This window comes from Cryptomeria japonica, chromosome 3 (assembly GCF_030272615.1).
Source record: "Cryptomeria japonica chromosome 3, Sugi_1.0, whole genome shotgun sequence".
NCBI lineage: Eukaryota > Viridiplantae > Streptophyta > Pinopsida > Cupressales > Cupressaceae > Cryptomeria > Cryptomeria japonica.
Genome location: NC_081407.1, coordinates 964,206,697 through 964,217,057, shown reverse-complemented (window position 1 = coordinate 964,217,057; position 10,361 = coordinate 964,206,697). Strand labels below are relative to the sequence as shown.

Below are 10,361 nucleotides of genomic sequence, written 5' to 3'. Positions count from 1 at the left end.
ATGATCACACTTCTTGTGATGGTTCAATTTTTGAGGAGAACTTTGTGCACTTGAACATGGGGATTCTCACATGTGACCCCATTCTTGAGCCTTGTATTTCATCTCCTCATATTGATATCACATCACCTATTGCACTCGATGATGTAGATAGTGCGATAGTTTTTCCTTCACGTGATTCAGTGCAACAAGATATTCATTGTCTTCCAGCTTCAGATTCATGGGATGATTACTTGATAGACATTGCAGGTTTGTTTGTGGAATCCTACATTGCAAATTTGGGAGACATCATTTATGATATTCATCTTCTCTTTGATGAAGATGACCCTTCTTTGATTGTTGCGAGGGAACACTCCGACCCTCTTGTTCATTCTCTACATGATCATTCTTTCGAGGTTGACATGATTGTGGATACTTATGTACATCGGTTGGAGGAGGTCTCTTTATGTTTTAAGGAGACATGTGAGTCTTTGGATATTGTTCTACATTCATCTCCACTAGATCTTGGAGTGCCTTTTTCAGTAGTGTGGCACAGTTTACCACCTTTGGAGGGGGTATCTTTCAGCATCGACATGGGGACACTTGAGCAGTTTTCAGAGATTCCTTTCACCATGAGTTTTTTTCATACATCTTCCCTTCATGATTGGGGAGACTTCATGGATACACCTTTGGTTTTGTTTCTTCCTAAGGGGAGGAATGTTGTTTGACATTCGTGGAGCAGTTTCTTCATACATCGAGCTTCTATCATTGGTGCAGATTCCACAATGAGGGGGGGCTACCTAGTCTTTCTTCTTCTTCTCTCATATGGGGGGGACTTTTTCCTCACATGGGGTTTTGTCCTGCACATACTTCTATGAGAGTTCATTGTATCTAGTTTTCATCTCTCTTTTGGGGGAGGGTTTTTTCCCATTGGGTTTTTCTCTCTTTCCCCGCTTTGTGAGAGATTTCATTGCATTGGCTTGCATGCATTTGCATTTGTACATGGGTACCTAACATGGCCTCGTAGTTGGGACCCATCTTGCATTGCTTAGTTGCATTGTAGACTTAAGTGCATTCCCCTAAGTTGCACTTAAGGGGGGTGTTGGTGTAAATAATTATTCATCTTGGATATTATTACACCTTACTTAAGTTTACTTAGGAAATGCATTTCATAGTAGTCTGGGTATGAGACACTTGGGTGTTTGTGCCACATTGGCATAGTGTGTGTAGGAGAAATTCCACCTTTTATGGTGTTGATCTTGTTACTACTCTATCATATCCACTTATTGTGGAGTGATAATTCCACCTTCGGTGGGTGATCCACCTCATGTGGACTATTTTTTTGTTTCTCCTACCTACCCACACCTATTTCCTACCTACCCTTGTTTCTTATTGAGCCACATGCCATGTTTGTGTGCTCACATATCCATATAGCCTTGCCTATATAAGTAGGCTCATATTCATTGTAACAACAACTATTGATTATTTTCTATTGATGAGAATACAGTTTATTCTTGTCCTTTATTGTGTCTCTATTTTGTACATTTCATTGAGCTCTTGATCTTGGTAAAATCTCACAGCTATGTTCATTCACATTGATCATGTTGATTAATTTTTTAGATGAATTATTTTTGTTTGAAAGTTTAGGTAGAGACATAAAGTCATCAAGGGCATCATCCAATAAAGCATGGTCATAGTGATTGAAAGGCTTATATTTGGACTCAAAAGGAGACATAACATCATAGAGGGAATCATGGGAATCAACTATGTTGCTAGATCTAGTGGAGGAGTTGATAGGAATATACCCATGAGAGGGATCATTCAACTTATCTTTCTCATCACCACGAAATGGCATAGTAACAAGGTTGATTAACTTTTGACAAACTGAAGGTTTAGAAGGCTTAGGGTTCAAAAACTCATCTAGAGCTTCATCTAATTCATCCTTACTAAACTCATAATCAACAAAATTGCATACATCATCAAAATCATGAACTTCTTGCAAATAGAAATCATACATTTTGAAATGAAAATTGTATGAAACTTAAACACACGATGCAAGGAAAATGAAAGAAACCTATGTACTTTTTTCTTTTTTCTTTTTCTCTCTTTTTTTTGGTTTTGTTTTGAAAGAAAATGAAATAAACTAGATCTAGATCTAACAATGCAATGCAATGCAAATGAAATTGGGTTCATGTCGATCAAAGAATGATACACTGCTGAAAAGTACAGATCAGAAGGCAAAATCAGAGGTGCACCTGTGTCTAAAATCTGAGAAGAAATGTTCGGGACCAAGGTGCCACGCCATTGTCCTAATTCTACAATTCTGGAGCTGCAACTGAGAGGAGGGATTCTGAGATCTGTGAGTTGTTGTTCTACCAAGTCCTGCTGACAGAGGGTAGGACCAGGATGCCATGCCCCTGTCCTGGGTAGGACCATGGTGCCACGCCCCTATCCTTGACATGTTTTTGAAGTTTCTGGGTGGTGTAGATGCCTGTTCTAGACCTGTACCTGCTTCCAAATTTCTGTTTCTGAACCTGCAATCTGAAAAGGGAAGGTTTGGGGTGGCTATATAGGGTTTTTCCATAGTCAAACCCACGTGTTGGTGATTTCCACCTCCACGAATAGCCGATAATGTACTGAAAAGGCATGTGCAAGAACCTTGTGTATATGCAAGATCCTAAGAATTAAAGTAAACAACCTAGAGCAACCTTAAAGAGTAAACCCTGATTGCTTATAATTGACAAAGTAAATGCTCTAAATCCATAATGAAAAGTGAACTAAAGCATGAATATGAATCAAAATGAATCTTATGCAAAGATCTAAAAACAACATGAAACCATACCCAACCCCAAGGGTGGGGTACAAGCCAATCATCGGTCAGTGATCTCCTATTGTTCTTCTACATCTTGAAAAGCTCCTAATTGATAAAATGATGCTTGATGAATATTTGATGGATGAATGTTGGATGTTATTGAAGACTTCAAAAGATCTACTCTTTCGTTGCAAAGAAGGCTCTAATACCCCAAAAACCTTATCTTAGATTCTTAGAAGACCCCTTCAAATGAAGAAAGAGAGCTCTTAAGTATGAAACCCTAGATCTTAATTTCATGTTTAGGCCGACCTAGGATTTGAATTTCTCGCTGATATTTTGGGGTTAAGCATTATCATATCATAGGATTGTGCTCTCAAAATTTCAGGATAAAAGCCACCGACTATGTGCATTCCTGCCACAGTCCGACCAACTTTTCACCGAATTTTAAGGGTCGTTAGATATGATGATATTAGAGCCCATCCCAAAGTTACAGCTGATTCCGAGATGTTTTGATATGTGAAATCGGGCCTAAACGTTCAAAATAAGACTTAATTAGGGTTTATGATTAAATGATTCATTGGAGGAATAATATGAAAAGGGGCACACTTAGGGAAAAGGGCCCAACTTTGTAATGTGCAAAGTGATGAGACATGACCTTAGATTTAATTAAATTAATTGATTAAATTCTTAAAGGAGAATGAGAAATGCAAGATGCAAAACACACTAAGGTGGGTGCTAACCTAAGTGTGAAATTGTACCACCCTAGCAAGGGTGTACAATTTATGACACTATAGATACATATAAGTGAACACATAGTTGGTTGGATCTCTCACTTATCCATTGAGACCTTTGATGAAATCTATACTAAGGAATTCTAATAAGGTAGCTAATATATCATCATCGTGGAAGAAGAAATCTTTTCTTAATCTAGCTTTTGTTGATCTCCACAAGGATGACCTTCTACTATAATTCATCACCAAAGTGAATGAACAACTCCATTTTCAAGTTTTTAAGCACCACAGAGAGCCTAGAGATGAGAGAGGACGTGAAATAAATCATGATATATAGCTAAGAAATGAGAATAACTAGCAACAAATAATGAGAGACAAAAACCCTCTTGAACTAAACCAAAACCAAATGTCTGGTAAGCGTCACTCCAACATAGGAAGGTGGAATGATTATAGAAAAATCAATATTAAATGTGTTATGGGTCCAATATCTTAATAAGGTGTTGATAGTAAGATGTGACAATTAAAGATGTTCAACTACCTATTATACCAAGAACTTCATTCAAAGTGATGTTTATTCTCTGATTAATAGAGCATATTTTATATATAAATAGAATGGTTATCATAAAATTATCCTTAATTATTATTTTGTTATTTTTACATGATTCTAACAATAAAAAGCCAAGCAAAACATCATCAACTTCTACTTCATTTTAAGATCAATTCCCTCAAATTATCATAGAAGCAAAATTTTTCTAAGATTTCATGAGTAAACTCCAATTGCTCCACCATATGAATTTCTAATATTAACCTTAACTATCGTACATTTTTTGTTTTGTATTGGAAATGGAGTGAATGCTTTTATGTCTAGTGTTGAATTCTTTTATTTAAGAGGAGTTCAGTCATTAAATATTATATCTAGACACATGCTCGAGTCCAAAAATATTGCCCCCAAAGAGTCTAATGCTATCCTCTTCTTGGAATATATTGCAGAGGAGTTTCTGTTTATAAATCATTGTGGAACCATTTCCCTGCTAGACTCCAATCCCCAAAATGATCTGGACATTACAAAATCGATCTAGAGTAGATTTTTCTCCATTTACTCACATCATACTGTATTACTGAGTTTATTACTTCAAAGAATTATTTTTTAATATCTGAATTGAATAAAATATTTTCCGACCTCCTCTAACGCATTTTGAAAATGTAGTTTCTCCATGAAACATAACATATTCATTATTTATTTTGAACATGTTTTTTAAACTTCATTAGGATACCACAGATTTTGAATGTGTAAGTAAAATATTTTTCAGGGTCTTTGAATTATGTTTAACACACCACTTGTCTTCTACATAACTCAAGTTGTTGGATCTTTTAACTCAATATCATCAAATATTTTCCCAAACATTAAGAGCACAATGTTCATCTTCTAAAGCTAACATGGTTCTAGTCAAGTTTACTTTCATCTTATGTATTACTAGTATTTGACCTCTACACCGATTGAATGCGAAAAGTAGTTTAGAATATAGATTTCTCATATTCCTTGAGTCAAAGAATGTCAATCCTACACCTCTCATGAAGAGAGTATGCCTTGACTATAACCAAAATGAGTGTCTCCTGAGCACATGGAGCAATATTCCAATCTTTAAAAACACAATATTTTTATGCAAATGTGAGGTCTTCTTCTTGTTGCATAGCTACAATCTCACCCAAGTGAAGTATAAAACAAATTTTATGTCATATGGAGCAAAGAATTGTCTTTGTAAATGTAAATGCAAGGAAGTTCTCTTGTGTTGAGCAGAAACAAAAAATACATGAAGCAATTTAAATGCATTGTTGAAATTAATCAATATGTTAACTTGGATGAAGCCAAAATGGTAGAATCTAGTGCATAAGATCTCATAACTTCTTCAATTGAAAATAGTTGTATCCATCACCTTATCATTGTATTATGTACTAAGTTAAAAGTAAAGTTCCATAGAAAATTCTGAAAAGTGTATGTATTTTATGTAAATCTATCTATTATTTTATCATTGATTCTGTACTTTATATTCGAAACAATTTAGTTTCCAATAATAAAGGATGATAATGGATGGTGCAAATAAACAACTTTAAAGTTCATACTTTAAGATAAAGGTACAAAATAATTGCATTCTGTTTGCACAAATAGACGATAAGGATAAATTAGTATAAAAAATGTTAAAACTATCATCATTTGTATATATATCAAAAATACTGATACAATACTATTTAAATAAAAAAAATGAACATAAAAAACTAAAAAAATGAACATAAAAAACTAACTTATGAACATAAAAAACTAACTTATTGAATATTTATTGATATTTTTAATAGAAAATAGTCATATATAGACCACCATGAAACCTTGCCACAATTTATTTTAAACCTCGTCTTGGACTGCTGCTTTCTTGAGAACCAGAAACAGAGATTGTATCATTCTGAGTTAACCTTACAAAAATTTGCACCCATTGAAAACTTTGATGTACCCAGTCAAGCTAATGCCTTCATTATAAATCCCTGAAAGCTAACAGTAACACTCTCAGGCGATTAAGTAAATAAATCTATAAAATATCAACTACAGTAATACTCACAGGCGATTAAGTAAACAAATATATAAAATATCAACTTCTAAGTGACAATTATTTGTGGTGGGCTTAAACCAAGGGGCATGACTCTGTTAAATCTCCCCATCCCATAATTCTTCGACAGTCTTGTATGGGCTGGTTGTACTATTAACATATTGCTCCCCAGACTGTATCTTTTTCTGTTCAAGCTTGCTAATCTTCTCATGATCATCGGGAGTCAAAGACCAATCAAAGACTTGAAAATTTTCAGCTATTCTGGCTGCGTTGTAGCTCTTAGGCACTGGACTCACTCCTTGATCTATCGCCCACCTTAACATAACCTGCATTTGCACACTACCAATCTAAGTTTCTAATTCACGTCCAAGAAAAAATTCCAAAATAATCGAATATGATCAAATAAATACCTGAGCTCTAGTCTTTCCATACTTTTGGGCTATTTCTTGAAAAAGGGGATTATCCATCACCGCATTAGAACCCCATGGAGTATTTGGAGCTCCTAGAGGAGACCATGCACTCACATGAATGTTATGCTTGCTGCAATAATCTCTCAACTTCTTTTGCTGCCAATTTGGATGCATCTCCACCTGTAATTCCATACCATAATCATCATACAGTCAGTGCAATTCAATACAATCAAATTACTAGATCAAGTAATGCTAGTGAAATGGACTAGAAAGTGAACAGTCAAATAGATAGATTTGCATGAAGAACCATTAGAAAATGAATAGTCAAATAGGTAGATTTGCAAGACAAATAACCAAATACACACTAAAAGATTGGCCGACTACTCATAACCCAATAACATAACAGCCTACATATTTGTCTCTGAACAGTGGGTGAGAAATTTCATTAAAGACAATGGTGAGATGAAAACAGAAAAATGCATTTGTGCAAACTCCTTACCTGATCAACAGCAGGGGGAATCTTGGCATGTTTCAGCAAGTCTTCGATTTTCTTAGAGGAAAAGTTACTAACCCCAATGGCTTTGGTAAGCCCCATCTCCATGCACTGCTCCATTCCCTGCCAAGTAGACTTTATGTCTAATGGCAAAAAGTCCTCTTCTTTGAGTGGGCTAAATGGAATCTCTGTTCTCAGCTTGATAGGCCAGTGGATAAGGAATAGATCCACATACTCTAGTTGCAAATTCCTGGATATTACAAACATTTTTCAATAAGGAGTTCTACATAACAGAGAAAACAGACGACTAAATTTTTGAAAAGGAAACCATACATTAAACTATCCTTGATTGTAGCAACAGGGTCGTCATGTTCTGTATTCTGCAGTTTAGTGGTGACAAAAACATCTTCTCTGCTGACAAGCCCACTCTGAAAAGCTGAATTCAGAGCTTTGCCTAGTGCATGCTCTGATCCGTAGGCCCTTGCTGTGTCAAAATGTCTATAACCAACCTATAGAGAAAGAGAGAGATCATTAAAAAAACAAAACACAGCTTCAGATTATCATAATTGGACTGCCCATGTACATCATTCCTAGAATAGAACAGAGGAGAATCTATAATCCATCTGTAGTAAAATCTTGAGAAGTTAAAAGAAAAATCTCTTTCCACAATTTTGAATTACAGTTCAAGATGCAACAAAGCATATATTTTGTCCCAGACAGCCATATCTGGTAGAATTGATAAAAGATAGAATACCTGAAGAGCAGCAATCACGGCTGCTTTAATATCCTCCTCGTTGGTGTTCATTGATGCAGTTCCCAGCCCAATTAATGGAATCCGGGCTCCTGTATTAAGCTCAGCACTTCCCCCTACAATTGCCATGATGTAATTACCTTTGCAGATTTCTTGGGAGAAAGCTGAAACGATGTAGAGACAAAGAGGTTACAATGGAAAAGAAAGAAAAAGGATGGTTTTAAATAGAGAATTGGTGACAGTACTCAATCTAAAGTCATTTATTTACTGTAGATTGTGTATTCACAATAGATGAGGCAAATTTGACTCTAAGTTATGGTTCTAGATCATAGGGTTGAACGAGCATGTCGCTGAAGACTCATATAGTGAATCAACGGCATATTGTGTATTCACAATAGATGAGGCAAATTTGACTCTAAGTTATGGTTCTAGATCATAGAGTTGAACGAGCATGTCGTTGAAGACTCATATAGTGAATCAACGGCATATTATGCACGATGCAACCTAGCCGCCTAGGAGAAAAGAAAAGTATATGTCAAGCGCTGCCCTACAATGTGGACCAACCTCTTCGTTCCATCACGTTTAAACTTTCGACCAAAAAATATTTTTTTCTTTAGAATATGGATATTAATTAAGTAGCATTGTATCAAAAGGTATGGTGAGGTATACATTAAATAATATATTGGAAGGTACAAATCAAAAGAATAGTGATGATAATTTATTGTATATTAGATTTCTACAATTTATGACAAAAGTGTATGCAGTTTTGAACGAGCATGTCGCTGACAATTCTAAGGACCTCATATAGTAAATCAACGACATATAATGCATGATGCAACACATCCAAAGCCTACACGTAGTATTGTATTGTTTGACAATAGGCGGGACACATTTGACCCATAAGTTATGGTTCTAGTCCTAGAAGACAGGGTTGAATGAGCATGTGTATCAAAAGGAGGTACAATGTGGACCAACCTCTTCCTTCCTAGGAGAAAAGAATAGTATCATTCCAAGTGCTGCCCTACAATGTGGACTAGCCTCTTCCTTCCATCACGCTTAAAATTTTAACCAAAAAATATCTTTTTTCTTTAGATTATGGATATTAATTAACTAGCATTTGTATCAAAAGGAGGTACAATGATTACGTCAATGGTGAGGTGTACATTAAATACTATATTGGAAGATACAAATCAAAGGAATAGAGATTATAATTTATTGTATACTAGGACTTGCAACTTTAGGAGGTGCAAGGCGATAGGAAATTCAAAGAAGTGTATCATTGTCTTGTCCATGCACCTAACCATTATTATCCTTTTCCTTAATTTTTAAAGATTTTTCATAGGACAAATTATTTTGATACACCAAAAAAACATAAGCTCATACAACTGCATAATAATCAAATTCCTATAACTAGCAATTTCACTTTGGTGTACAATGAGTTCGCCCAAGATGTATGGAAAGTCAATTAGGTAAAATTTTGGTCTATTTTTTGTATACATTCGTGTAGCATATGAGTTCAAGTCATTTAGAAAAATGATATTGTTTGTGTAGTAATCTTCTCAATAAAATTTTATAGCTTCAAATTAACTATGCATCTACTTGTAGGGTGTAATGCCACGCTAGGAACCCCAAAGGAAAACCATACAACTAAGCAACTAAGGATGATTTTTTTTTTTTTTTATAGTATAAATCACATTAAGTGCTTTAATTACTACATTGCACAATAATAACACAAGCAAAAGACTAACAGAAGAATTCCTAAAGGGTTACCAACAAAGAATTAAATGAATGGTTAAATTCCATAATAAAGATTAATCCAATTAACCATCATTTCTCATTGAACATAATAAACCATAAACGTATAACAGATTACACCATTTAAAGATTGAAGTATTACAATATAATTTTATCTTCAATAAAGCATTTGCACAAAGCATAAGGATAATTGATAAATAACATCTAAAACTTAAGATTACATTGTTCATCAAATACATGGCTTCCAATAATACATATAAAGTTTACATCTTTACCAATTACAAGGTTACATAAATCCATAGATACAAATGACCACATAGGTCTCGAAAGTGCAATAATCTCCAACATGAGATGATGCACGAATCATGAACCACAAGAACACCTGTGAAGCCAATCCTCGCATGAAGGCACGAACAAGAACATCCGATGGGAAGTGGCACTACCACTTGACCATGTGATCCCAAAATGGAATCACCCCACCATGCTAGGAGATAGCAGAAGACCCTCAAGCAAGCATAAGCAAGACATGGACGATAGTACAATACGACTCCACAATACTCTAGGTGAACTTGGCATCAGAATACACTAGTGACCCTAAAGAGAGAGTGTCATCGCATAGATTATGATGGTTACCCTAGGTAGGCCTCCATAGGTCCCGACCCCCATCCTGGGTTATCTTGGTAACCTTTCCCGAACCCCCAGTTCCATTTAAGTCTCATGTAGACCCTACCAACCCTTCGTGAAGACAAGGTGGTCGGTTTTCCATTCTAGGCCTTCCCACTACATCTTGAGCCTATATGAGTACTCAACCATGCGCGGGGTACAATATCTTAATT

General features: G+C 35.5%; 1 protein-coding gene across 1 annotated transcript; it reads right to left on the bottom strand.

The window, feature by feature from the left end:
- Positions 1–5,820: 5,820 nt before the first annotated feature.
- LOC131035518 (non-functional NADPH-dependent codeinone reductase 2) lies at positions 5,821–7,995 on the bottom strand. The gene is made up of 5 exons (XM_059217060.1): positions 7,774–7,995; positions 7,353–7,528; positions 7,026–7,269; positions 6,527–6,706; positions 5,821–6,442 (listed from the first exon to the last, which is right to left on the bottom strand). The coding sequence occupies exons 1-5, from the start codon at positions 7,897–7,899 to the stop codon at positions 6,215–6,217; spliced, it is 954 nt and encodes a 317-aa protein (XP_059073043.1). The 5' UTR covers positions 7,900–7,995; the 3' UTR covers positions 5,821–6,214.
- Between the last annotated feature and the right edge of the window lie 2,366 nt (positions 7,996–10,361).